The 15,523-nt window shown below is 37.8% G+C and overlaps 1 protein-coding gene across 1 annotated transcript in view; it reads right to left on the reverse strand.

Annotated features, from left to right (window-relative positions):
• Positions 1–6,580: 6,580 nt before the first annotated feature.
• Positions 6,581–15,523, reverse strand: part of LOC120799224 (2-lysophosphatidate phosphatase PLPPR4-like) — a 65,218-nt gene continuing 56,275 nt past the window's right edge. The window contains exons 10-11 of the mRNA XM_040144211.1: positions 11,575–11,728; positions 6,581–7,494 (exon numbers count right to left, since the gene is read on the reverse strand). Coding sequence (XP_040000145.1) covers positions 6,581–7,494; positions 11,575–11,728 — 1,068 coding nt within the window. The remainder of the gene's footprint in view (positions 7,495–11,574; positions 11,729–15,523) is intronic.

Genomic DNA, 15,523 nt, shown 5'->3' on the forward strand with positions numbered 1-15,523 from the left:
TACCTGTCTGTTGTGAGGCAACAGTGGCAAGCCACATATAGTCATAGAAAATGAACTAAATTTCAGCAGCGGGTTAATTAACTGACTTGCAGTAGAAATGCAAAGTTACATTCCTTTTGACCTAACTGCAAGGTACACCAACTATGCACCTGCATGAGTGCAGATGGTTGCCATGATAACTACCAACAGCTTTGACAGGCAGATATAAAAAGTTCTCTTTCACATCCTCTAATCAAAAATATCTATATACTACATCATATTAATAGAGATTTAATGAAAGAGAAAGACAAAAATAGCCGTATAATAAACCCAAATAAATTTGACAAACTTATTAAATAGTTATCATTCACATTCAGTCTATCTGATATTTTTATGACAAACTTTCAGCAGCTGGTTGAATCTATGAAAATATGTGTTTTAACCAGCAGGCCATTAATTGTTTAACAATAGGTAGTATGAAGGCTAGCTATTTAGCTGCTAGCATAACAGACAACACCAATCCAGGTACCCTTTGTATGCAAGTAAGCTAATAAACTGCTACCCACATTTCAACTAGTTTATAACCAGTACTAGTCCCAAACTAAAGACTCTAATGTAAAGTTAAACTTAGGCTCATTCAACCCATTATATATTGTTAAGGCCACAAACAACTCTTGCTTGAGTGTTTCAGGCTGTAAAAGCTGAAGGAAATAATGCAGTTAGCTAATGTTATTGTGAGATGGACTTCAGAGATAAGGATTAGCTAGTCATGTAATATTTTGGGGATTCAATTTAGTTTTCAGAGGGATTTCAAAAATTACATAATCCTTTTTCATTCAAGCTGCACTTCCCATTATCTTTACCCTCCATTACCTTAATTCAAAACACGTCTTTTAGTAAAACCATGATTTTAAATTATAGGATTACACAATACTAAAAATACTAAATCAGACTAGTGCCATTATCAATACTCAGAATTTAAAGACATCACAACATAAGTTAGGAACATTAACATTCTTTTAAGGTTTATCCAGTGCTTTGACTATTGATTGTACGCCTTTCTTAATAAGCTATAATCCAAAGGGTTCTTTGAAAACACAAATTAGAATTCCAAAATCAATTTCTCATTTCCACTACACCATATCTAAAAAGGCTCAGGTAATTTTCCTGTCAATTTTATCTTTTCCACCAAAACAGATGTCTTTGTTGATCTTGCACACAAAAATATACTCAAGTGTACAAGTTTGAAACCAAGCATTCTCCTTAAAATATTTGTACTATGGGCAGGATGGGCAGTGTATTTATCTGAAATTATACTTCAATTACATGTCTTTGACATCAAACGAGTAGTACATGTCTTGTTTAGAAACTATATTTCACATCTATTGTAACAAAATATACTTCTCTGTCTCCAAGACTATACACAGGTATAACTCACTTATGAATGGGATTAAATCTTTTTGCAAGGTTTATTTTACTGTATCAAAGAATTTATGTTACAGTAAGTGTAAGATGAAGTCTTACCCAGTCTTACAGAAATTGATGAAATAAGCATGGACTCTTTAAATGTGTTGTGAAAATAGTCCTCATTCAGGAAATGTATGTAATCACATATTTTTACGCACAAATTAAATAACTTCTTATGAAAATATTATATGTATGACATTCCTCCATATTTTTTTTGTAATATTAGCACATCTGTATCCTGCCATTGACATGTTTATCTCACAATAAAATATTTGCAAATGGTTTAGGCAGGTTAAGCAGCTTTGGTTAAGGGGTGGGTTATGTGTAGATAAAACTACTGAATGACAAAATGAAGACTTTGTAAATGAAAAATTAACTAAAATAAAATCTTAGCACGAATTTCAAAGTAAAGCCAGGTTCTTGGGGCTAAAACAAATACATGTACATCCACTGGTCCAGGGCAATTCACAGGCACTGTAGTACTTTTGTGGTAAACTACTGCCTACTTGTGCTTGTTCCAGACATCTGGTGAGAAAAGGCTGCAGTTAGGGTTAAACTATTTCAGTATAATATATAATTGCGATTTATTTCAATTTAAGGCATTAAAACAAATGTATCCTGTTTCTACATGAAAATAACTACATAACATGATAGAGTAGCATGTTGAGGTCCTCCAAGAGTTTAACTTCTAAGTGAACTTAGTTTTCTAGAAAAATTTAACAATTTAGCTTACATTTGGTACGAAATCATACTACAATGATAAAGAATGGTGTTTCTTTTTCAAAGAAATCATCTTTGGCCAAGCATAAACAGTACAGACACTGTCATGCAGAGAGTGTATTAGCCAGACAACAGCCAAGAATTTCATTTTATAGCGGCTCAGCTCCCGGAATTAGCATTAATTAGCTACAGCTGAGAAAATTTTCCATTGAAAGTTGTCAATAATTATTTCACCTCTCAGAGCTTGTTAAAACATTGTTACTGGGAAACTGCGCTTTCAAAATGCAATTTTGATTTAAAAATATTCAGTTGTTCCACCCCATAGCTGAAGGGTTGGATAACATTCAGTACTGGTCCTGCATATACTTTTATATAATATTCAGCCCAAGTATTTCTTAGACTGGACAAGTACAATGGATTGCCCTTAGTGACATACATACATAAACCTTGTACACATTTAACCACAACTTGTGGTCCTTGAATAAATGATTGTGCTTCTCTATAGTTACAATGATATACAATGATTTTTGCAATAATATATTATTATGGTGGGAAACAATGAAAAAGTAAACCCTAAATTTAAATTACTTGAAGAAATTTTTACATCTAACTATTGTCTCCATTACTAAATATAAAGCAGTTTAAAGTCTGCTTTGCAGAGAATGTTGACTCCAAAATTACTAAGACTATAAAATGTAATCTGCACATAACTTGGCTCCTCAGTTGCTTGCGATGACCGGACAGTTAAAACCCTGACTGTGCACCAAACTCACAAATAAGTTCCTTCAGCTGTATAATTAACCCACAATGGCTTGCTTTTGTCTTTAAGACCCACAACAGGTAACATGATGAGGTGCCTCATACCTTTTACAGCTTTATACCACATTCACTCAAGCTACTGCCTGTTCTCTCCAAACCTTTGCTAAAATTAACAGCAAAGAGCAAGAATGTGCACAGAACCCTTCTTGAATCCTTTTCCTTAAACATAGTCAATTTTTCTGGTTGACAAATAAAGGTACTTTCTTGAAAACTCTATATCTTATTTTTTTTAAAAACACACCAACACATTTAAATGAGTTAAGAGCAATTAAATGGCATCGGTCACACTGAATCTTAATATATCAGCCTGTTTAATTAAAATACTGTACTCCCTATAATAAATGTTGTAAGTCCTCTCTGCTCACCCATTGTGTATACCTTTAAAAAAATGTCAGCATACTGATAGCTTTTTACAGTGCCATTAGCAGCAGCAGCATCATCTCTAGCAACATCATCACCATCATCTTCATCATGGCTCTGCACCTACAAATGCAATAAGCAAAGCAACATCTGACCAGAAGTGGGAGCTTGTACATAGCAACAGCTATAATATACACTGTGTTCTGTTATCATTTGGACACTGTCATCAAGCTGCAGTAATTGTGCTTTTTTAAAAACTGTACGTGATTAAAATTTGAGGATCTTTGTGTTCACAGGCAGGTTTCCATCAAAACACTGATTGCTGAAAGTCTGCACAGTATGCCTATGTGACCGGCCCACAGCCACATGACTTTTCCTTTTGATGGCACTTGGGCACGAAGTTAAACAAAGAATGTGCTAAGAAAAGGATAAGGATAAGTAATGTCTGTTGAATAGTCCATATGGTGTGCTGTGTGTGATAATTGGTAAATTATATCATACATTTAAAAAGGTAAAAATTTTAAATTTTTTTTCCTCCAACATCACTGGAGTGGAAATTTCAGAATATTTTACACTTTATAAATTCAACCACACATGCAAAATACTACTACAGCAAAGGTAGTGTGGAATTTTACGACAGTACAGTGTAATTTGAGATTATGAGTAATAAAGCCACTTTAATAAGGAAAAATGCTTTTGAAGATAAATTAAGGAGAAAAAAAATCATTGTTATAAGAATAAAGTTGTTATTATACAAAAAAAGTGATAACAGTACGTGAATTAAGTTGTAATTTCATGAGAATATAACATTTGAATTCAGTTGAAATTTAACAAGAAAAGAATTCACAATGTTATGAAAATGAAGTTGTAAAAGAAAAAAGTTATATTTCAAGGATAAAAATGTAAAATTATTTAAATGTTATTTAAACATTCTCTTGTAGTAAACGGGTGAGAACAGCATCATTGAGCTTCTGAAGTCATAGGTTTCAAAAAATATGCATCTTATTATTTGTATTATATTATAGGTTTTAGGACAAATGTCAGTTTTCTGCTAGGAAAAAAAAAACACCTATACTGGACAGTCAGGAAATGCTACAACATGCAAACATTGACACAACATTTTGTTTTTCTCAAAATATAATCAAATATCTTGAAATACTGTTTTTTTCATAATTACTTTTTTCTTGTCATGGTGTGACTTTCTTGTAAAACTGTGACTTAATTCTTGTAATATTCTGCCTTTTTTCTCATGACATTATGACTTTTCCTTTTTAAAATTATGTTATTATCTGTAAAATTATGGCAATTTTTAAATAAAATGATCTGTAATTGTAATGTTATGCTTAATAATTCTTGGAAATTATTATTATTGTTTTCCACAAAATTACAACTTCTTTCTTGTAATAACTTTCTTTTAAAACTGTGTATGTATTGTAAATTCTTGAAAAATTACACTTTATTCTTGTAATATGTAACTTTTTAACTTGTAACTTTTTGGTAGTGTAACGGCTATATAATATTGTACTTTATTGTAAAATGACACTATTATTTATTATTAGTTCAATATTTTGCTTTCTTCAAAGTGACAACTTTCGTCATGGATTGTTATGATCTTGTTGGAAAATTATCACTGTATTCTTGTAACATTGTCCATTAATCCAGACATTAGGTGTACTGCTTATCTTTTAGGGTTGCAGAGGGCCTGCAGCCAATCCCAGCTGACATTGGGCAAGAATCGAGGTACACCCTGGACAGGCCGCCAGTCTGTCACAGGGCTGACATATCAGGCACAGGGCTATATACTATACTAAAGGCTATTATACTTTCTTGTAAAATTACACAATTGTAATATCTTGCCTTTTTTTTTGGAAAGTTGCAACTGTTCTCATCAAATAATGAGCTTTTTCAGCTAGAAATACAGCTTTATCTTATAACATTACAATTTTTTTCCTCAAAATATCACAACTTTATTCCTAAAATATTAGCTTTCATTTTTTCCTCAATACTGCATCAAATTACACCCATAATTCTCTGAGACATGAGATGTTAAAATAGACCAAAAAAATTAGTCTTTGGACTTTAGTATGGTCTGAGTTTGTTCAAATGATTCACACACTGCATATGTCAGTGTACAGTCCAGCTACTACACAGTAAGGATAATTCAATTACTGCACATCATTAAAACACAGCATGTAAAAAATTGAGCGCTTGTTTTACTATATTTAAGCACAATGTATGTCCCATGATATTGTTCTTATCCAACACAAACACAATACCAAAATGAAAATAAGAGATACTGTTATTGCCCAAAAAGTACCTCTTGTAGCCCAGACACATTTAATTTCCACTGTGCCCACCCACTCTTATATGTACAAGCACACCATAGTTATGGGCTTTGAACGCAATTTCCATCTAATGGCATGTAGTTACACTGTATAGTTGATATAACAATACATTACCTGTGTTTGACAACAGGATGAAAGCTGAGAATATACTGTATGTATAAATGTTAGTAATAGAAACTGAATCTCATTCACAGCTGACCAAGCAGTCAGAGGAGAAGGAGAGCAGAGTCATTATTCTGAATCCATCCTCGCTAGCAGGTTGCTATGGGGCAGCCTGAGGAGGCTGGAGTCTCTATTTCTGAGGGCGTCAAAAGGTCAGCAGTTTATTTAGCCCATTATCCTTGTGCTCGTGAAGCAAGTGATCTACTTAGATTTATTTAGATTTACAAAAATTGCATCCAGCAGTCCATAACAATAAAACAAAAACAAAAAAACCCACAAGGAAAACTGTTGAATCAAACTCACCCCTTATACTATATATATGACTATAGTCCTTTCTTCTTGGCCTGTTGGAAATCAGGGCAGGGCTAATTGTGTTTGTACTTTCTATGGCTTGTGACCCAAAGTGGATCTTGAACCTACTTCTAATAGGTTTTCATAAGCCCACAGTACATCTTCTGGCAAGACACAACATTTATTTAGTTGGGTACTGAAACAGCCTTGAAGCTAGGTGGACACAATTGGCCATATAGTGTCCCTTAACTGGTGAAGTGAGAGGTTGTGGGTGGGACTAATGAGTTTTTGGCCATCCCCTACTGGCTGACCCTGGGTGGTGGATAGATTTAACTGACTTTCCTCTCATTTTTGGCCCACTTTGAAGTTCTCCACTGTTTTTTGTATTGGTTGATTAGGCCAAATTTTTATCATGGATGAACTCAACACTGGGTGTGTCATTCTTTATAGGCCAAGCCCAGAGTGGGAGGCGGAGTGTGAGTCAGGATGGGGCGGGGTAAGGTGGGGGGAGGGGTAGGGCTGGGACGGCCAAACATCCCCTGCAACTGCCTGTTGGGGTGGTTGGGGTGATTGGGGTGAATAGGGTTTTCTTGAAAACTTCTAAGGTTTTCATGGAAACGGTTGCTGCTATCATTGTTGAGGCGGTTACCATCATCACAGAGGCGGTGGTTGTTGTGGAGGTCGGGGGTGGGCCCTCGATCAGGGACGTGGACGATGTTGGAGCTGCTCTTCCTCCTAAGGGTAGACTCCCGGCTAGACGAGGCCACTGACTGGCAGTCTGAGCCCCCGTCGCTGCTGGCAGCTGTCCCTTCCACTGGGGTGACCCTGATGGTAGTGACTGCCTGAGGGTGGGGGTGGAAAGGAGGGGCATAGGTGGCAGTAGGGGTGAATGGCATAGTGGAGTTGGTAGAACTGGGGTTGAAGTTAGGGTGAGCATTGTTAAAGTTGAGGATATTGGGGTTGTTGGGATTAAAATTGAGGTGCTGGAAGTTGTTGGGGTTATTTAGATGTAAGGGATGTACAGGGTATACAACATGTGGGTGGTTTATGTATGCAACTCCTCCACCCCCTCCTACTCCTCCATCTCCTCCCCCTTCACTCTCAGTTTCAGTCACACTCTTCCGTCCATCCACTGACCCTCCATCCCTCAGCAAATCACAGCTGTCTGTGTGTCTGTTCAGGTCATTGAGGGGGAAAGCTGACTGTCGCAGAGATGCTCGTTGTTCTGGTGGTTTCCATCGCCAGGAGCCACTTCCGTCAGTGCTAGGAGGTTTCACTACTGGTTTATTTGATCTGGACTCCGGGTGGGCTTCGACGCGGACTATACTGCCAGTTCTTTCCAGACCTCCTCCTAAAAGAACAAGACAAGTTAATGACTCAATAATTATCTTCAACTGCTTACAATAATAATCATCTTGAATGATGTGCCACTAAACAGAGGAGTCCAGAATGTGATACATTAGTTCCCACTCCATGCCATCTTTCATACAATCCAGTCCTCATGCACTCTTATGCTGGGAAGAAAGTATAGAACTAAGATAGCTCCTTTTTCAACTTCCAGTTTTTGTGTTAAGTTTAAATAAATACTCATACATGTATGACAGAGCTGGACGCACTGAGTTGAAATTGATATCCATCAATTATCTGTTTCTGGGAACATCACAAGTGTGTATCCCCAAATTCTGAGCAGTTCGCTTCAAGGATAAGCCTGGCAATATTCTATTTGTGTTATTGTCAAGAAATGAAAAGACCAAAATCAACAATGCATCAGTCTTTTTCTCAATACTCAATACTTTCTTACAAGTACATAGCTTCATTATTTAAAATGGGTGAATAAATTCTTTTTCTTCTAAATTCTTCTTCCCTGTGTTCTCCTCTGTTTTCCCTGCCTCATGTGTTTATCTGTCCTCATGTTGTTGTTGCTCTCCCTGTCTGTGTGTGTGCTTGTCTTTGTGTTGTCTCCCTTTAAGGAGCTGGGCATGGCTACATGGGTCCCTCTCCCGCCAACTCACCTGCAGAGCTGCACCTGCAGATCGAAGCGAGCCATTCATCAACTCCCTCATCTACTACTGTGTATAAACCCAGCTCAACTCTCCAATATTCGCCAAATCGTGCAGTCACCTCTGTGGTACAGACGTTAAGGCCAACTTCAGTATCTTGCTCCTCGTCTGTTTTTCTTGTGATCTTCTCTAACTTCTAGTTTCCATGTGCTCAGGTACAAACCTCCAGCCTGCTCCCATTTGCAATCAAGCTCAGCTCCTTCCTCATTGCCAGTCATCTTCGGAACCATCGTAGCTGTTCCTGCGCAGTTCCTGCATCCAGTTTATGGTCGATACCTGTCCTCTGTGTGGACTATGGCCGAGACTCCCTGACCTAATCAGAATATAACTCCACAGACCCAAAACCCTTCAGTTGTGAGTTGGATAAGTGCAAAAGTCTTCTACTACAATGTTCCATGGTGTTCCATCAGCGACCTCTGACGTTCTCTTCTGATTAGTCGAAGGTAAATTTCAACCTCGTCCAATGACGATTTTGTAACCTGTTTATGGGCAGTGTTTGATCATCCTGATTTTCAAGGAAATGCTTCTAACTTTACAAGGAGTATTTGTTAAAGGTTTGAATGAACAAATGAAAGATGAGTTTACCTCAGGTGATGAACCACCTTACCTGAGCTCTCTTGTGTCCCTCGCTATCAGGCTGGACAACCGATTGAGAGTAGAGAAGTAGAGACGCCTAGAAAAATCGGGTTGCGCCTTCCAACCAGCCTCCACTCATGTCGACTCTCCAATGCTCGAGCGAGTTCTGAACCAGATACAAACCAGGTAGTAAAACATTCCCTTCCCTCAGCTGACAAGCCCATACAGTTAGGACAAACACGCCTAACTCCAGAAGAATGGTTTCTGGCTTGCAACACTCATCACACCGCTGCCATAATTTTGATCATTTCCGGTAACCATCAAGAAACCATCAGGTTTAATTTGATTTCCGATACCAAAACTCCATTAGTTAGGACACCCTTGGTTAAAGCAACATAGTCCCCACATTAAGTGGTCATCTGGCAGGATTTTACAATGGAGTTCTTTGTGTCATTCGGCCTGTTTTGCTCTATTACTCACAGAAGGTGATGTTGAACCACCCAAACCAATTCCTGGGATCAGACCGATCAGCAATCCCTGCTGAATATCATGACCTGAGTGAAGTATTCAGCAAGGATCGGGCATTATCTCTGCCTCCCCACAGATCCTAAGAATGCACCACACACCTTCTTCCTGGAGCCCCTTTTCCCTCTAGCCGGCTCTACAATCTCCCATTTGGAGAGAGAGGCTATGGAAAGATACATCAAGGATTCCCTGACAGCAGGCATAATCCAACCATCCTCTTCCCCTCTTGGTGCAGGCGAGGTGAGGCACATTCGAAAAACTTGACCTGCGGAATACTTACCACCTGGTTCGGATAAAGGATGTGGACGAGTGGAAGACGGCCTTCAATACACCTTTGGTTCATGTCGAGTATCTGTTAATGCCCTTAGGGTTAACCAATGCCCCAGCTGTGTTCCAAGACATGACTAATCACGTTCTTAGGGATATTTTCCACCACTTTGTTTTTTGGTACGCTTAGGCCAACTTCAGTATCTTGCTCCTTGTGTGTTTTTCTCGTGATCTTTTCTTACTTCTAATTTCCATGATAAGCCTGCTCCTGTTTGCAGTCATGTCTTCTCCTTCATTGTTGCCATTCATCTTCAGAACCATCACACCTGCTCCTGCCCCATTCCTGCATCCAGTTCATTGTCGATACCTGTCCTCCGTGTGGACTATGGCCAAGACTCCCTCACCCTGCTCTACTCGCCAATCTCTGCGAATCCCCACTCCTATTCCTCACTCATCTACTCTTCAAACAATAACCTCCCAAGTCCCGCATCTTTGAACATTATCACAACCCGTTACAATAAAATCCTTTGTTACCCAACTGCTGTCTCCAGTGTGACTCACTGATGTATTTTTAATAGTTTTTGGATAACAATGGAGCTCTTTGGCAAAGAGAAATGAGATATATCAGGTTTTGATACAAAGACATTTGTTGGTTGGATACATTCATTGTTAGTTTTGGTCTTTTTGTGTTTTGGAATGTTTGGACAAAAAAACAAAACTGAGAATATCAATACACTTATCCTTTCATTGACTCTGTTTTAGTTTCAATCTCAAGTTATTTCCGGCTATCTAAACCAAATGCAAATTCCCTTAAATTTGAAAAAGTAAGGTTAACTGCAATATTTTTTTGGTATGGACCAAAAATATGTCAATAACACCAAGAATCAAAAAGCATCAAGTACCAAAAGCTGGCTTAAGATGTCTGGACAGATTTAAAATCCTGTTTACTAATTCTTTAGGTTACTGATTTAAAAGTACATATTTATTTCCAATTTTAAACTATTTAATTTTGGCAGTGTACTTGTACAAATGCTTGTGTTCTGGCAACATTTAACATTTGAGAAGTTTGGATTTTTTGTTTCATGAGAAAAGAGTTTTGTAAAAAAAAAGGTTTATATTGTTCAAAGTAAGGTTCTGAAAAAAGTACTGTTTTGGTATCAGTACTGAAACACAGGTATTACATCTGTACTAGTTATTGACTACTTATAAACAATACCCAGCCCTATATGATTCCCAGTTGTTGAAAATTAATGAGATCAAAGGCTATGAAATGTGCCGAACCACTGAAATATAAATATTCATATTAAAGGCTCTAACATGTTTCGCTTTTAAATATTAGCATAATTTGGAATTAAGAGTAAAAACTTCTAATTATTAAAATAAATTATTATAATAAATTATTATAATAAAATGAGATCATAGCTGAGATGATTGTTAGCCTCTCCTGTTTATTGGACAAGCTCTGTTAAAACTGAGACCTTACTCATACCTGTGAAACCTGTTTTTTCCTTCTGAGAGAAGAAATACAAATGGGTGATAAATTAAAGGAAAAACCTGAAAAATGAGTGGAGAAAGAGGATGACAATGCCCCCATCTATAAGGAACAAAGGGGTCACTGGAAGGTTGGATGAGTATGAAAAAGACGTGTCTTCACCACAATCATCAAAAATTTAGGGAATATATTTGGAAAAATGGTGATATATACCTACAGTAGAGTTCCAGACAACTTGTAGAATATATGACAAGTCACACTGAAGGTGTTTTGGCAGCTTATTTTACAAGACACTTTATATTGTTTTTCCTTTAATTTGTAACCCGTCTGTATGTTGAAAACAATATTACTGTTCCTTTAATTTGTTCCACTGTATACAATTGTCATAAAATTTCATCTTCACTTTATTGACAGAACAGGAACCTCCTCCATTTTGTCTCATAAAACAGTAAATACATACATACATCCAGATATCCAGTATAGGGTATATTACTCTATTAGCAATACAGACCTCCTACCACTGCTCCAGTGGTGGAGGCTGGTGGTGATGGGTCCTGGTCCATCAGGGCTCGGTACCTGATGGATCCAGTGCAGCTGACAGTACTACCACTGTCTTCCGACCGAGGAGAGTGAAGTAGACCCTGCTGTTTGGATAAAGCTATCACCTGGAAGAAAGAAAAAGACAGTAAAATGTGAGCTCTTCTTAATGTTGATGCTGGGATAATAAATCATTATCTAACTTATAACTAACCTGCTCTTCTTGTAGGTGGAGTACTACTATTATAACTAGAAGCTTTTTAACAAAAAGGCTATGACTGAAGCTGTCCATGAAACATATAATCTGTATTGAAATAGAATAGAATTTTACGATGACTACAATAAATTACTAGTCATATCACATAACAAATTGGACAGATGAAACCAAGATTAAATTGTACCAGAATGATGGGAAGAAAAGAGTATTGGGAAAGAAAGGAACGGTTCTAATCGGATCTAAAGCATACCACATCATCATCAACACGGCAGAGGCAGTGTTATGGCATGGGCCCGTATGACTGCCGATGGAACTGGGTCACTGTGTTTATTGATGATGTGACTGCTCATAAAAGTAGCACGATGAATTCTGAAGTGCACAGGGCTATACTATCTGCTCATAGTTCAGCCAAATGCTGCAAAACTGATGGATGGATAATAACCTGCAACATACTGCGAAAACAACCCAAGAGCGTCTCAATTGAATATTCATCAGTGGCTAAGTCAGTCACCTGACCTCGACCCAACTGAGCATGCTTTTCATTTACTGGAGACAAAACTAAAGGCGGGAAAGTCCACAAACAAGCAGCAACTGAAGGCTGCTGCAGTAAAGGCCTGGCAAAGCATGTCAAGGGAGGTAAATCAGCATTTGGTGATGTCCATGGGTTCCAGACTTCTGGCAGTCATTGGCTGCAAGAGATTTTCATCAAAGTATTAAAAATAATCCATATATTTCTAATTATGTTGGTCTGTCCAATTACTTTTGAACCTCTTAAAATGGAGGGACTATGTATAAAAATGGCTTTAATTCCTTAATGGTTAATGCATTAATTTTTATCACCCTTGAATTAAAGCTGAAATTCTACACTTCAATAACATCTTGATGGCTCATTTCAAATCAATTGTAGCGGTGTATGGAGGTAAAATTATGAAAATTATGTCCAAGTACTTATGTACCTAACTGTAGATTACATGTTGAGATACAGCAATACTAAAAGCCTTTTGTTTTCTTGCACAACTCCATTTTGGAAAAAAAACAAAAAAAACAACATTTTGTCAGCAGGTCCATCTTTCCATTTATTTAGCCATGTAAATACCTTTGTAAAATCTTATTCAGTGCTGTGTTACAAAGTGCTACCATTTTAAAATATACTTCTGTTTAAGATTTGAGCATAACAGGCTTATTTTTCTCAAGTCTTTTCAAAAAATTTTTATCATCTTGCATCACCAGGGAAAAACACCAAAATGAATTATAGTGCTTGACATGTTTGTTTGCAAGCTCTAGTTTTGGTCACAGCTCAGGAGCCTCTTGTTCTCATCAGAGCAGTGTACCCAAAATGCACACATTTAGTTAAGATTATTTTTGCTTGACAAAACAAACTCTCCTCTGTTCTCATACTTCTGAACCTGTCGGCTGTGTTTGACAAATAACATATATTGCCATTTATTACCTTTTTTCAACTGCAAATTACATCCCCAAAGGAAAACTTTGTCAAGATTTTTTTTATGTAATAAGATAAAAGGTCTCAGTCTGTTCATCTCACTTCAGTCATTTTTATTGCTGCAATATAGGATTGTCAAGCACACAGACTGAAAAACACTGTCAGACAAACCTGCCATAAATGTTGCAATCACCTGACAAACTTGACTGCTTGTATTACAGTCTAATTCAACTTAACTGAAATGCAAATGTGTGTGGACTACTGTACTGTAAAATGCAACTTGTACAAAAAAAGTTGTATGGCCCTTTCAACAACTGGGGAATTTGAAAGTAAATTACTGTTAAACTGAAATAAAATAAAATAAAACATGTAGTCTTACATTAAAATAAATAAAATGTGCTACTGTTTGCTGCAGGCGTTGGAACTAAAAAAGTTAAGACATTTGGACAGTGTAGGAATGTCAGCATTCTTGCTCAGAAATAGGAGCTGATCAACATGCTCTTCGACGTGCTCCATTGTGCAGTGATGACGTCTTCAGCCATCAAGAAGACTCTTTCGGCTGAGATGTTAGTACCTGGGATACAAATGTATATTTTTGCTAGCTTGGCCAGGAAAGGATAGACTTGCTCATATGATTTCCACCAGCTTAGTGGGTCTTCTGTGAGTTCCAGTATTGTGACCTCCTCGTATCTTTTCACCTCCTCATCACCTATGGCAGATACTGATTTTGGTGGGTCTTCAACATCACCATAAGTCAGACCAAGCAAGTCTGCTAGCCCACATGACTTCCTCATCTTTGCTGGTATGACAGGGAGTCTGGGTGGGATCCTCTTCAGACTTGTACATCAACACACTACTTTGGTGGTGCCAACTCGGGTAACGAGAAGCCTGGGTATGACCCTGGTTGATGAACTGTTGTTCTTGACAAACATGGCACCAGCATTCCTTTAAGTTCCTCCAGTAGAAAATCAGACTGATTTACCTCTTCCTCCCCACGGAGGCAAGCCCAGGTGCTTGTCTATCTTCTTGTTATCTCCTGACTGAACCTCTGCAACTCCCTCTTCCCTAGAGACCCTGCAGCTAGTCCAGAATTAACAGTTAACACCCACAATCTTCCAATAATCCAATCACAATTCACCAAAAACCCGTGTGAAACCTACCTCCAGTAAATCTGTTAGTGTGTCTCAGAGTTTCCAGTGGTGCTTGACAGTGGAGTGGAGATGCGCCAGCTTTACCCTCAGCATCTGATCGCATTGTAAAGTCCACGTCATTGTAGCCAACTCGTGGTAAGCCTTGTCTCGTGAGGAATGTGGTGGACGTGCATATCCAGTCGCGGTTTCTCCAGCAGTTGCCAGTCTTAATGGAACTAAAGCCGACTCTGCAAACCTGACTGACTACTGACTGATCGACCATACTGTGAGCACACACTCATACACACTAATATTGCCTGCTTGGTTGAATACACTTATTGAAAACTGACTGGAGTTTGTTTTCACAGTGCTTTATTATCACTAATTATGATGGTGACGATAATATCCACATAAATAATTTATCTGACCCTAAAGCCACAAAATTCTTCAATATCTTGGACAGCCTAGATCTTATTCAGCATTTTACTGGTCCTACCCATAACCGCGGTACCACTCTCTATCACGTTTTTCCAGAGGAATCACTGTCACCGATCTAATGTTGTATGATGTCAATGAGTCTGATCATTATGTGTATCTTTGATTGTTTTATTGAATACCATAAGAAATCATTCTGATACAGTAAATTAGAAGAGGATACTGAGATACCATTGCAGAATTACGATTTGCCAAGCTCACAAACTCCTTATAACAAAAAATGTTCAATTATCCTGTAAATGAAATGGTAGATGCCACCAACAGTGTATTGGCTGACACACTTGATAAAGTAGCTCCTATGAAAACTAAAAATATGTCTCACATTAAAGTGAGGCCTTGGATGAACAAAGATATTCCTGCATTAAAGGAGTCTTGTAGGAAAGCAGAGAGAACATGAATGAAAACCAAGCCAAAGGTAAACCATAGCACTCTGAACGAAAAAATTGTCACATATAATAAAAATGCTCACACTGAGACATACATATTTCTAAAATCATCACTGAGAAAAGTGGATATTCTAGAGTCCAGTTCTCAACCACTGATGGGCTGTGACAATCAGGTTTCCTTTCACTCCGAGCAGGCTTCTGCTCAGAGATGTGTGGAGTTTGCTACCATCCGTAGAGACTGAGTTGTCTCAATT

Source organism: Xiphias gladius, chromosome 14, assembly GCF_016859285.1.
Source record: "Xiphias gladius isolate SHS-SW01 ecotype Sanya breed wild chromosome 14, ASM1685928v1, whole genome shotgun sequence".
NCBI lineage: Eukaryota > Metazoa > Chordata > Actinopteri > Istiophoriformes > Xiphiidae > Xiphias > Xiphias gladius.